This window comes from Chrysemys picta, chromosome 7, assembly GCF_011386835.1.
Source record: "Chrysemys picta bellii isolate R12L10 chromosome 7, ASM1138683v2, whole genome shotgun sequence".
Lineage (NCBI taxonomy): Eukaryota > Metazoa > Chordata > Testudines > Emydidae > Chrysemys > Chrysemys picta.
In genome coordinates this window covers 14,236,266-14,249,926 of record NC_088797.1, presented here as the reverse complement: position 1 = coordinate 14,249,926, position 13,661 = coordinate 14,236,266, and the positions used below count along the sequence as shown (strand labels likewise).

The window sequence follows — 13,661 nt, the reverse complement described above, 5'->3', positions numbered from 1 at the left end:
CAATTTAAATATAATTCAAAGTTTTGACATGCTGAAAAGGCAAGGCATTTTAAAAAAACTTGAATGGGCACCATCTCTAGATAGCAATTTGCAAAATTACGTTTATTGTAAGGCCAGCAGAACAACCTGTAAAATATTCCTTTGACATGAAAATGTTGCAGGATTCCTGCACTATTGTCCTTTATAGATGCTTGATCATGCACATGTTAATTACTGAGTTTAGGGCTTTACTACCACCATGAATAGTCCCTAAGTACCCTTTAGGTCTTGTTTAGACTAGGGGAAAAGGTACTTTTAAAAAAGAAACATGTTAGCCAACTGATTTTAAATGTTACTTAGCATCTTGGTGCTGACCGTGTTTAATACCTTTAAAACATATTAGCTGGTTGTGGATGACAATAATCTGGGGTTCACGAAAACCAGTGAAGTTTTTAAGGGTATTAAACCAGGTCTACACTAGGTGCTAAGTGAAGTTTAAAATCATAACATCTGACATGGTTTACATATATTATTCCTATCCCTTCCACTTGTCTTAGGGTGTTACTAAATCCATGGGCATTTTAAAAAAGCAACAAAGAGTGCTGTGACATCTTATAGACTAACAGACATATTGGAGCATAAGCTTTCGTGGGTGAATGCATGCTGATGAAGTGGGTATTCACCCACGAAAGCTCATGCTCCAATACATCTTTGTTGCTTTTTACAGATCCAGACTAACAGGGCTACCCCTCTGATAATGGGCATTTTTGTAACTTAAGTGCAGCTTGCAGGCCAGAAGCCCCTTATGGAGTGCTTGCTGATGAGCTGCAGTGAGCTGACCGATCATTTGGCAATGGTTCTTTTGCTCATTTCTAGCTGCTAAATCATTATATATTTTCCTAATATTACTTTTCCATTTAAGCAATTGGTATAGTTGCCACAGGAATGTTACGTGATCTCAAATGTAAGATGGGTACACATGATTGTGAATGTGAGGGAAGGTGACCTATTAATATTAAGATGCAGTCCACAAAGAATCCCTGTATTAGTCCATTGGAACCAGTTTTTTATAATCTTTATTCCTTCGTTGTTCAATATTTTTAGAAACTTTGCAAATACTAATATGTTGTCATCTCCTCAGGCTAGACATTTTGTCTTGCTTTATACCTACTAAGCACCAAAACTACTTGTAGCTCTCAAAAGTAATATGCTGTGATATTTATGTTTTGCTTTACAGTATTTGGGTTCTGATATGGAAGAGTTTCACGGGAGAACGGTGCATGATGACGACAGCTGTCAAGTGATTCCAGTGTTACCCCACGTGGTGGTGATGTTGATTCCTGGACAAACCTTACCTCTTCAGCTTTTTCGCCCTCAAGAGGTTAGCATGGTGCGGAATTTAATTCAGAAAGACAGAACCTTTGCTGTTCTTGCATACAGGTAAAATACTCAGTAGTTACTGATGCTATGAAGCTTATGTTTTATCACTGATTTCTTTGGGCAGAATATTAAAAACAGATGGCTGAAACACTTCTGAAATATATGACATGCTTTAATGGCTTATAGAGATGTATGTTAGAAAACCAAGTTTGCCTAATTATGTAAAGATTTAATGGGTTTGTCTCATGACATCATCACAAACATAATCCCCTTTGAAATATGGAGGGAAATACATTTGGGGGGTTTTTATGTGACTATTTTATTGGTTTCATTAAATGTTTGAAAGCAGTGCCCCTCTTTGCTTAAAATAAAAAGTCTCAGGGTCTGGAACATAAGGACACAAACCAGAGGTTAGCTTCTTATTTTCTAGAACTTTATTTATTTAAGTGTGTTTTGCCTGTGTAATTGAAAGAATGTATTTCTGATTCTCTTTTCCCCAAATTAAAACCACAGACTGCATAACTTATATGTAACATGCTTAGACATATTATTCAAATAGAGCTAAGGCAAATGAGGAGATATCAGAGCTACTATATGGGTGTGTGTGTGTGTAAAAGAGAGAAAGAAGCTTACTGTGACTGCCAAGATGTCAGGCTTTTCTCATTGCTTTGGTTCTTAGCTGTCCCTTGTCTTTTCCCCCCTTACTCCTAACTGGCTCCTCATCAGTTTCTCCCTTGTTTCCCCCTTTCCCTGTCATAGGCAGTGTACCCTGAAAGGGTGCTCTCCTTGCCACGTGCCTCACCTCCATTTAAGAGCTGAGGGAGTCCCCATGAGTCCTAGTTAAAACAGTCAAATCGCAATAGCTCCTCCTTCCTTCCCTTTTTCACCCCCCACCTGCACCAGCCAAAGAGATGTTCCACAAGGGATTAGAAAGGAGTAGAAGTATGTTTTGCTTTCTGTACAGTAGCTGATGTGGGGAGAAGCCACTGCAGCCCCTCAGTATCTAAAGGCCTTCTCGAACTCCAGCAATCTTGGTCAGATCTTGGGAGTGTTAACCAAGGTTCCTCACCAGAATCAAGTCCTGCCTATGGATTGCCCAGACTGGTTAAGAATTTGCAGGTTCCCCTCCCGCTCCATTAGAGATGTTACTAGATCATACTGGGGGCAGGAGAAGCTATTTTCAGAACCATACAGTCTTAAGAATTTGTTAGTATGTTCATTATCAAAATTTTAAACACAGAATTGTTTTTGTTATGATTATGTCATGGCAGAATCATTCTCCTTGCAGATCAGCTGTGTGCTGAGTCTGAAGGGGTTTTTGCTAAGTAATTTTTGAATGATTAGTGTAAACACAAAATAAACAAAATTAGACTTTATTTTTTAAATGAAAACAAATATTGCTTCCTCTTTGTAATTCAGATAGCTGAAGAGATTTTCCTCCTCAAAGTTTAAAAACAAAAACAATTTTAAGCTTAGACGAAGCATGGATAATTTCAGCTCTCAAGGAGACTTTTTAAGAAAGTGATGAATGAGTGAAAAATGGAGGTGGGAGGGTTAATAGAAGTTGAGTGAACACTACCTACCGTACAGATTACAATGTGTATCTTATACTCTTTTTTAGCAATATACGTGAAAGGGAAGCACATTTTGGAACAACAGCCGAAATATATGCCTACCGAGAAGAACAGGAGTTTGGAATTGAAACAGTCAAAGTGAAAGCAGTAGGAAGACAGAGGTTCAAGGTGCTTGAAATAAGAACTCAGTCAGATGGGTAAGAAAATAGATAATGTATGCATCTCTGTGTTCAGCAAAACTAGTGACTTCCAGCACTTTTTGTAATTGGTTGGTAAAATTTGACTCTGAAGAAATTTTCCCTCTGAAGAAAATTTTTACTGTTCCCAATGCAACATTTTAACTGTAGTGCTGGGAAATCATGCCTCTCAGGGTCACTGAACTGATTAGTCATTATGGATCAGGCTGTATTTTTAAGGTTGCCTGACGCTGCCTGTTTAAGACCCTATTTTCAGTAGACTAGAACTTTACAAAATGTTTACCATAAAATGGTTCATCCATTCCTGAAGTGAGGCTAAGGAAAAATACATTGATTTGCGGTGTTAAATTTTTTTGGCAACTTCTTCTTTTAAAAGATTTACCCACCGCTGCTTTGGAACAGGGACTTGAAATTTGGCCAAGGGCATGGCCTTTGTGTCAGGAATGTGCTTTTTGCCATCCCCATGAAAACACCCCCAGATTTGGTCAAGTTATAAGCCCTTGAAAAATTGCAGTTCTCACTTGTTCAGTAGAGATTTCTTAGATTTTAGCAGCTAAATTCCATCTCTGCACATATCCCCGTTATGCACATGTGTTATGAAATAGTATGTGATAATGTAATTATAGACTATTTTTTCCACAGGACCCCGGCCTCTGCGTTGAGGGTGAATCAGGGTTGTATAGGGAAGGAGACTGTTGCCTGTACGACCCCTGCTTTGTTGCAAATGTTTGAAGGTTTGTAGTGAATGAGGCAGGGGATTGCAGGAAGAAAAAGAATGATGTCATGGTTAAGTCAGCTGAGTGTTGTCCTGGAGAATTGGTTTCTATCCCTGCCTCTGGTGGTGTTCATGTGTGATGCTACTCGAGTCACTTAAACGAAACTTGGTTACTAATTGTGAGTTCCTCATTGTCATCCTGACTAAGTTTCTGGAGTCTGATTTGCAGAAGGTGCTGAGGAATCTTAGCTACAACTGATATTAATGGGGGCTATGCATTGAATGGTATTAGTGGTAAATACTCTGGGGGAAAAAAAATCAGGTCCTCTGCATCTCAAATGGGGCACCCCAAAATTAGTGGATACTGTTGACCTTAATCTCTGTGTCTCAGTTTCTCCATCTGTAAAATGTTAATGATGATATGCCTTCATCTCACACAAGTTTTGAGGAAATAAATTAATTAATGTTTATGAAACACTTAGACACTATAATGATGAGCACCATAGAAAAGCCAATGAGGAAGTTAATTCTGTCTTCAGAGCAGGGAGGAATTAGCGTGCAATAAATAAGGCCTGGGGCTACTCATTGAACAGTGAGGAGAAAATAAAATGTTGAATAGCTGCTCAATAAGTAAGCACATCCATCCTGTGCACTGAATTAGGCAGAGGTCCTGTGGAAAAAGTAATATGTGATCATGTAATTAAAGACTGTATCACATACTCACAAGAGAAATTAAAATTGCACAGGCAACCTTCATTCTGGCATTTCCTAACTTTTGAGTGCTTGACGTTGCAACCTTAATGTTGTTTTTAAGCATCTACATACTGTTTCTAATAACTTTTGCTTTTTCTCATTTACATTTTAAATGTTTTTTAAAATTGTGTTAACTGTTCTAATTGAGAATTTTAAATTCTGACATATGATTTTTGAAATGGTGGGGTTATTTTTCTGACCAGTAACTCTGCAAAATCACATCTCTGGCATGTTGGCTAATATACCATTATCAAAAACAAACATTCTCCATTCAGAATTTACTGATCAGTTTTGTTTCACTCTGATAGCAGTGCCAATACAGCCAACAGGAGTGAAAAATAGTAAAAAGTTGTTTTTAGAATTAAAGGTAGCCCTTATTACACCTCTACCCTGACATAACGCGACCCGATATAACGTGATAAAGCAGCGCTCCGGGGGGGCAGGGCTGTGCGCTGTGGCCGATCAAAGCAAGTTCAATGTAACACGGTTTCACCTATAACATGGTAAGATTTTTTGGCTCCCGAGGACAGCGTTATATCGGGGTAGAGGTGTATTTGGCATATCCACAGGGCTCAGATTGATTGAGTAAGAAGGTGCAATATTTATAGTCATCGTTTTTTTAAACCATAGTTACACTTTAAGTTAGGGACACATGGCTTAAACTCCCACATAGATTTCCACAACCACTACCTGTCCATTAAATTCTCTCTGGAACACTCCCACACTAGCATCAACTTCCTGGACATCACCGTACCGCTTCGTTGTGGGTGACGGATGAGTCAGACAGGCTATTCACTCCCTCTGGTCTCCGTTCGTCCTTATCTCTGGGGTCTGTAGGCTCCTCTGCATCTGAGTCGAGGTCATCATTCTCCCTCTCTCCACCGTCCGACCTGCATCAAGGGCAGTTGATGGATCATTATGGCTACTAGGATTGGTGCCCATCTTGCGATTGGGATGGAGCACCTACTGAACACCAATGCCTTATCCATGACTTGCATCTGAAGAAGTGAGGTTCTTACCCACGAAAGCTTATGCTCCCAGTACTTCTGTTAGTCTCAAAGGTGCCACAGGACCCTCTGTTGCTTTATCCATGTCAGTGACCTCTGTGGAATCCATGGGAACTCGGCTGTGGAGGTCCCGCTTTTCATCTCACTTAAAGGGGAGATTATGTGCCAGATCTGTGGTGGTGACCATCAGTCCGCCACAAGCCCAGGCACTGACAGTCCTTTTCCCTGTGAAACCTCCAGAGTTGTCCTGTTTGGGTCCGTCACCCCTGTAATGGGATTTGGCTTTGGCTTGTCTTTGTCTCCGGATGATGCTGTACTACCTGACTTATCCTTACCTTCGGTACCAGAGGATTTTAAGGAGTACCAAGACCTTTTGTGGCAAGGAGCTGCTTCCTTTAGTATACAGGCAGAGTTCTTGCAAGGAAAAAACCCACAAATTGGTGGTCATCCTATAGCTGTCTGCCCCTGGGAGATTCCCTATCAACAATGTGATCCTTGAACTGGCTACTTCCCTCTGGAAATGCTGGTTTCATTATCACCTGAAACTAAGTGCATGGAAAAGTGCTGATTCATTCTCCTGCAGGGATTTGAGGGTTTTACTCTCATCTCACCCCAAATTCCCTAGCTGTAACTGTGGTGAGTGACAGAGCCTGACAGGGCAGGTTTAAGTCCACCCCCAAGGCTAGGGACTTTAAACAATTTGACCTCTTAGGCAGGAAGATTTACACCTCCTCTGAAAACATCCACTCAGTCTGCAGCGGCAGTCAAAAAAGGAAACAGAATGTTTGGGAATCCTTCAGAAAGGGATAGATAATAAGACAGAAACTATCATATTGCCTCTATATAAATCCATGGTACGCCCACATCTTGAATACTACGTGCAGATGTGGTCACCCCATCTCAAAAAAGGTCTATTGGAATTGGAAAAGGTTCAGAAATAGGCAACAGAAATGCTTAGGGGTATGGAATGACTTCCATATTAGGAGAAATTAATAAGACTGGGACTTTTCAGCTTGGAAAAGAGACAAGTAAGAGGGGATATGATAGAAGTCTATAAAATAATGACTGGTGTGGAGAAAGTAAATAAGGAAGTGTTTATTTACTCCTTCTCATAACACAAGAACGAGGGGTTACCAAATGAAATTAATAGGCAGCTGGTTTAAAACAAACAAAAGAAAGTATTTTTTTCATACAATGCACAGTCAACCTGTGAAACTCTTTGCTAGTGGATGTTGTGAAGGCCAAGACTTAACAAGGTTCAAAAAAGAACTAGATAGGTTCGTGGAGGATAGGTTCATCAGTAGCTATTAGCCAGGATGGTCAGGGATGATGTCCCTAATCTCTGTTTGCCAGAAGCTGGGAATGGGCAACAGGGGATGGATCACTTGATGATTACCTGTTCTGTTCATTCTCTCTGGGGCACCTGGCATTGGTCACTGTCAGAAGACAGGATACTGGGCTAGATGGACCTTTGGTCTGACCCAGTATGGCCACTCTTATGTTCAACACTGGCTTCTACCCAGGACATCTTGGAGCACCTGTTATGTCTTCAGTCGTTAGGGCTTGCACTTAGTTTGCTGAAAGTGTATCAGGCAGTGATATTGGAATTTCATCTCCTTGTTCAGGGAAAATCAGTCTTCTCCAATGCCATGGGAACAAGATTCTTAAAAGGGATCCTTTGTCTACATCCTCTGATTCAAGAGCGTGTTCCCCTATGAGACCTAAACACAGTCCTAACAGCTCTGATGGGTCCTTCTTTCGAGCCCCTAGCATCTTGTCCCTTTCCATTCTTGTGTCAGAAAAGATTTTTCTGGTAGCAATAAAATCTGCAAAGGAGATTGTGTGAGTTGGAGGCTCCAATGGCAGATCCTTTTTATGCACAATTCTCCAAAAACAAGGTGACTGTATGACCACACACAATTTTTTTGTCTATAGTGGTTTCTTAGTTTCATTTGAACTAGTCAGTATATTTACCTGTGTGTGGGTTTTTTTCCCCGTAAACTGCGTTCAGCTTCAGAGGAACAGTATCTCCATACCTTAGATGTCAGGCAATGTTTAGCCTTTTATCCGGACAGGACTAAACCATTTTGTGCTTTGCATCATTTATTTGTGTCATATGCAGACCACATGAGGGTTCAAGCAGTCTCTTCGCAGGCTGTCTCCAAATGGATAACATCCTGCATCAAGATGGTATAAGTCTCCTCAGCAGGTGCGAGCTCATTCTGTGAGGACTCAAGCAATGTCCATATCGTTCCTCAGTGACATTTCCATATTGGACATATGCAAGGGTGCTTTGTGGTCATTGATACATTCGTTCACAAACCATTACCCCATAACCTCATATTCCACAGCGGATGCAAGCTTTGGTAGTGAGGTCCTGCAGTCTGAGTTTAGGTAGACTCTGAGCACCGCCTGCTGCAGCTGAGGGACATGGCACTTCTGCTTGTGTCACCTAAGTGGAATACACAGCTGCATCTACTTGAAGAAAAAATGGGTATTTGTTGTAACTGTGGTTCTTGGAGATGTGATGGAGACCTGCATCCCCACTGCATCAGAGTCTTGTTTCTGGGCATTCAGTGTGAAATTACTCCTTTGGCGCCTCCTTCTCCACTGCATTAAACACTAACTTCTGTTCCTTTACTTTACCAGTTCACAGTTTAGCTTTCCTATAACTTAATCAATTTCTTATCTTATCTCATTGCTTTGTGATTCATCTCCTTCACTCCATCAATGATGTCAGCCTCTTTTTCCAGCTTGTCATTTCTCCCATAATCACTTCTCACCTTCTTCCATGCTGCCCATTATGCATTAAACACTATTCCCTAATCAATTTGCAAGGCAGTTCTCTGTCCTCTGTTATGATGCCTGTGGTTCGCTACATAATGATATTGGCTAGGTTGGTGGCTTGTAGGTGATTCATTAAGACCTCTTGTCTGCTTATTTAAAAAAAAAAATAGACACTTCTAAATTGTGCACTCAGTTGAAAATATATGCAACCTTGTATTCCTGGTACTGTCACCCATGTATTCCACTTTCTCCTTCTCCCATCAGGGGTGCTGGAACAATTTGTGTAGTGGGGATGCTCAGAGCCATTGAACCAAACTGTAAACCCTGTATACAATGGAAACCACTTCAAGCCAGAGGGTGTGTCAGCACCCCCACACCCCTAGTTCCAGCACCTATGTCTCCAATTATTTTCTACACCTTGTTGGATCTTGTCTCTATTTAAAATGTAACCACTCTGGGTTAGAGACTGTATTTTGCTATATATTTGTACAGAGTGCTGCACTGTCCCTACTGAGGACTATGGGTGGTACCAAAATACAAATAAAATGTACATTTAGAAATGAGATTTCCTGTCCATCCACGTAAAAGGAACAAAGTAAATGTTTGCATTCATTGTTCAGTACAGCAACATTCTTTTCAAAAAGAAGCATTAGAATATCAGCTAATCATTCTGTTACTTTACAGTAACCTTAAGTAAAAGATTAAATAATGTGTTGCCATTTACAAAGACCAGTACTGCTCTGCTGTTCCTAACCGTCTAATTTTTTGCTTATCTGTTACTGATCATTTGAATTTTGAAACAAGAAAGTTGTTGTTTGAACACAAGATGGCAGTACACAGTTAACCACAGTAGCAATCACATCTGTTATGAAAATTGACTATCTGGAGGTGGCAAAGATACAGCTGTTGTGTTCTGCGGCTAGAATATTTTACTATGGCAATTACATTCTAAATGTGATTTAGAAAGTTCATTATTCCACAGCAAAATATGAATCAAGAAAATGTCAAATCTTAAGGAATTTGTTTTTTAGGTTTTTAGAACTAACTCAGGATAGGGTCTAAAAATTATCTACAAACAAGATATTGTTTAACTTTTTAAAGATTACATTTATGTTCAGCTTTATTGCATATTTGGGGAGGCATTCTCATATTTTAAACTGTTCCCTGCACTTACACCTTGTACAACATATACGTAGTTAATAACTCCAGTGTGCTGTATTAAACTTCCCTAATGTGACCTTTGAACCACAGTGAAAAATCAAAGGTTACCTAAGTATATTTCTCTTGGACCTTTTTAAACCTTTCTATTCTTTAAGTCACATGAAGTGACTATCAAAAACTAAAGGGTGCCATTCTTTTTTTTATTGCTCACTTTCATCCTATTATTTAGCTTCAGTAAATATTAAAATATCACTTTACAATATGATCAGCATTTGTAGTCAAGACAGCAGTTACTCCTAAAAATATCCAATGGGAAAGTACACATTAAATATACCAGAAAAAGCATAAATCTAAGTCTCATGCTTTTCTTGTTGAATTGAAACATGTGGAATCACACTTTTAAGCTGACAAATTCATTTTAGTATTTTAGCATTCTTGATGCTGTGACGGGTTGGATCACAGAAACCTCCTGGGAGCTTCCACCTGATGTGCCCAGACTACTTCTACCCCTGCTTTCCCTGCCAGCTCAGGACTCCAGCATCCTGTCTTGCTGAGCCAGACACACCCGTCTGCTCCAACAAAGACCCCAGGGTCTGAATTACTTGCCCCAAAGCAGCAGGCTTCACTGAAAGCAGCTAACAGAAGTGTTCTTGTCTTTAACACCCAGATGCCCAACTCCCAATGGGGTCTAACCCCAAATAAATCCGTTTTACCCTGTATAAAGCTTATACAGAGTAAACTCATAAATTGTTCGCCCTCTATAACACTGATAGAGAGATATGCACAGTTGTTTGCTCCCCCAAGTATTAATACATACTCTGAGTTAATTAATAAGTAAAAAGTGATTTTATTAAATACAGAAAGTAGGATTTAAGTGGTTCCAAGTAGTAACAGACAGAACAAAGTAAGTCACCAAACAAAATAAAATAAAATGCGCAAATCTATGTCTAAGCAAACTGAATACAGATAATCTCACCCTGAGAGATGCTTCAGTAAGTTTTTTTCCTCAGACTGGACACCTTCCAGGCCTGGGCACAATTCTTTCCCCTGGTACAGCTCTTGTTCCAGCTCAGGGGTTCTTCATGATGGCTCCCCCTCTCTTTGTTCTGTTCCACTCCTTTATGTATCTTTTGCATAAGGCGGGAATCCTTTGTCCCTCTCTGGGTTCCCACCCCCTCCTTCTCAATGGAAAGACACCAGGTTAAAGGTGGTTTCCAGTTCAGGTGACATGATCACATGTCACTGCAAGACTTCATTGCCCACTTGCCAGCACACAGATATACAGGAAGACTTACAGGTAAAACACAGCCATCTGCAGACAGTTGTCCTGGTTAATGGGATTCATCAAGATTCCAAACCACCATTAATGGTCCACACTTTGCATAATTACAATAGGCCCTCAGAGTTATATTTCATATTTCTAGTTTCAGATACAAGAGTGGTACATTTATACAAATACGATGATCACATTCAGTAGATTATAAGCTTTGTAATGATACCTTACAAGAGACCTTTTGCACAAAGCATATTCCAGTTACATTATATTCACTCATTAGCATATTTTTATAAAACCATATAGACTCCAATGTCACAGATGCATTATACTGTTAAGAGAACAGAACGTATTAAAATACTTTCCTACTAAACAGTGTTCCTGGTAGGGGGTGTGGTTTTTTTTCTTTTTCTAAGTACAGTGGCCTTTTTGGGGAGTAGGTGACCTGGTGTATAAGTGAGGTATTAAAAGATGATTATCGTCTGTATCCTATTTCTGCCAATTTTGAATTCTAGCTAATCACATAAAGGTTAGGGCTTAAAGAATGTAAACTGCTTTTCAGCGAAACTTCCTTTCCGAGAGTTTGATATGTATTAGCTGACTGTTACTTTAATACCAAAAATAACTTGAGGAGACAAATATCTAAAAATATAATGCTGAGGTGGTAGAATGTTCTGCTGTGACTCTACTTCCAACCTGACTTCAGTTCTGATCACAATTCTGATACACATCCTATGCCCTTAAAAATGTTGATGATGCTTATTTTGTATCTCATGATAAAGGAAGCTAACTCAGAAAGGAAGAAAGCAACCATGCTGAAAGTTTTAGGTGGTGGTTTCCACATTCCTGCATAAAAAGATGTGATAAAGGAATATTCATTAAGTTTAAAGAAAAAAAATAGAGATTAAGAGATCTAACTATTCTTAAACAGTGATACTTTATTCAGTAGTTGTTTTGAAAATGTGGGATACACTCGGCACCTAAAAGTGCTTCTGGTGGTTTGTTTATTAACTGGAACAAATTTCAGTGGGCCACACCTTTTGAATATAGCAAAGTTGTGTTCTGTTTGCTTTCAAATACATAAGTTCTATGCTATGTAGTCACAACAGTAATTCAATTTATACAAGTGAGACTTAAGTAACTTTAAAAATGTAATGAAATGGCTTCATGTTTGAAGTTTTACAGTGCTGCATCGAGGTTTGGTCTTCTGCACATATTTACATAGGCGGTGGAATCCAAGCTGTTGTTCTTCTAAATTTTGTATTTATAATTTTTTTTTTCTTTATCAGAATCCAGCAGGCTAAAGTACAAATCCTTCCTGAGCGAGTGCTGCCTTCGACTATGTCAGCAGTACAGCTGGAGTCTCTCAACAGATGCCACATATTTCCTTCTTCCAAACCTACAGCATGGCAGGACCAACATATACATCAATGGTGGCAGAAATATCAAAAGGTCAGAAGCTAATTGTGGTGCTTTTTTTGTTTTTGTTTTGTTTTTATGGCATTTCAAAAATCAATACGTTCTATCTGTGCGTCTTTAAAGAAAAATGCACAAACTGGGACCCTATATGTCAACCTTCTGCTGTTGCTGTAGATTGTGTGGGTTGTTTAGCAATGGACAGCAGTGGGCAGATACACATTTTGTATTAGATTAATTAAGTCCTATTTTAATTACCATGTCATTGCTTTGGGGGAAGTAATGTATGTGTATATCTTGCTAAATTACTGGGAAGGTATAAGGATTGCCTACATGGGGAAATTCACCAGCAGAACTATACTATTACAGTTATTCTGCTATAGTTATACTGGCATAACTCCCCATGTGGACACTCTTATTTAGGCATAAGAATGCCTTTTTATTTACATAGCTTATGCGGCTAAGTCCACATGAAATCTGTTAATGTTTGTGGTGGCACTTCAACATACAAAAAAAAAGTAAGCTAAGAATCCCAGGCTCCCAAGACGCATTCTGTCTATTGGGATGGTCAGTGTTAGGAGATTGTGGTGATTGATACATAATGATAATTAAATCTAAGGGCTTGATTTCTAGTTCCTCTCACTAAGATTTACTTTTTTTCCCCCTCATGTTAGTTCCTGTCATCCATCAGTTTCTTTCCTCTTTCATTATCATCCTGACTTCTAGTACTTCAGGTGAATTTATAGACCAGTCAGCCTAACTTCAATACTGAAAGATACTGAAACAAATTATTGAACAATCAGTTTGTAAGCACCTAAATAAAATAGCCAGCATGGATTTGTCAAGAAAAATCATGTCAAACCAACCTACTTTCCTTCTTTGACAGGATTACTGGCCTACTGGATGGGGGGAAGCAGTACCTGTGATGTATCTTGATTTTAGTAAGGCTTTAGAAACAGTCCCACATGACATAAACATTTGCTACTTTGCTTACGTTAATGTTCTGCATTGAGTTTCTGGCCATTTCTGTAACTGTACCTGGTTTGTTTTTTCTAAACTAGGCTTCTTTATCATGTACATAATTGAACCTCACTAATCTAACGCTGATTAGTGAGGTTTGTAGAATACTGAGAGCTGGGGATAGGGTCAGCAAGTTGATATGTTGTTCTTTGTGGGCAAATAGAAGGGCTTCTTGACATATCCTGGGCTAGGGTTACCATATTTCAGCAAGCAAAAAAGAGGATGGGAGGAGCCCCGCCCCCGTCCTGTCCTAGCCCCGCCCCTGCCCCTCCCACTTCCCGCCCCCCTCAGAACCCCCAACCCTCCCCCCGCTCCTTGTCCCCTGACTGCCCCCTCCTGGGACCCTGTCCCCTGACTGCCCCCCAGGACTCCACTCCCTACCTAAACCTCCCTGTTCCT

At 39.8% G+C, this 13,661-nt stretch overlaps 1 protein-coding gene across 6 annotated transcripts in view; it reads left to right on the top strand.

Moving 5' to 3' along the window:
* Positions 1 to 13,661, top strand: part of CRBN (cereblon) — a 44,722-nt gene that overhangs the window by 7,767 nt on the left and 23,294 nt on the right. For all 6 annotated transcript variants that reach the window (XR_010589027.1, XR_010589026.1, XM_005288526.4 and 3 more), the window contains 3 exons: positions 1,217 to 1,419; positions 2,981 to 3,130; positions 12,116 to 12,278. Coding sequence is in view for 4 of the 6 variants with exons in the window: in XM_005288526.4 (XP_005288583.1) it covers positions 1,217 to 1,419; positions 2,981 to 3,130; positions 12,116 to 12,278 (516 nt within the window). In the remaining 2 variants the exon portion in view is untranslated. The remainder of the gene's footprint in view (positions 1 to 1,216; positions 1,420 to 2,980; positions 3,131 to 12,115; positions 12,279 to 13,661) is intronic.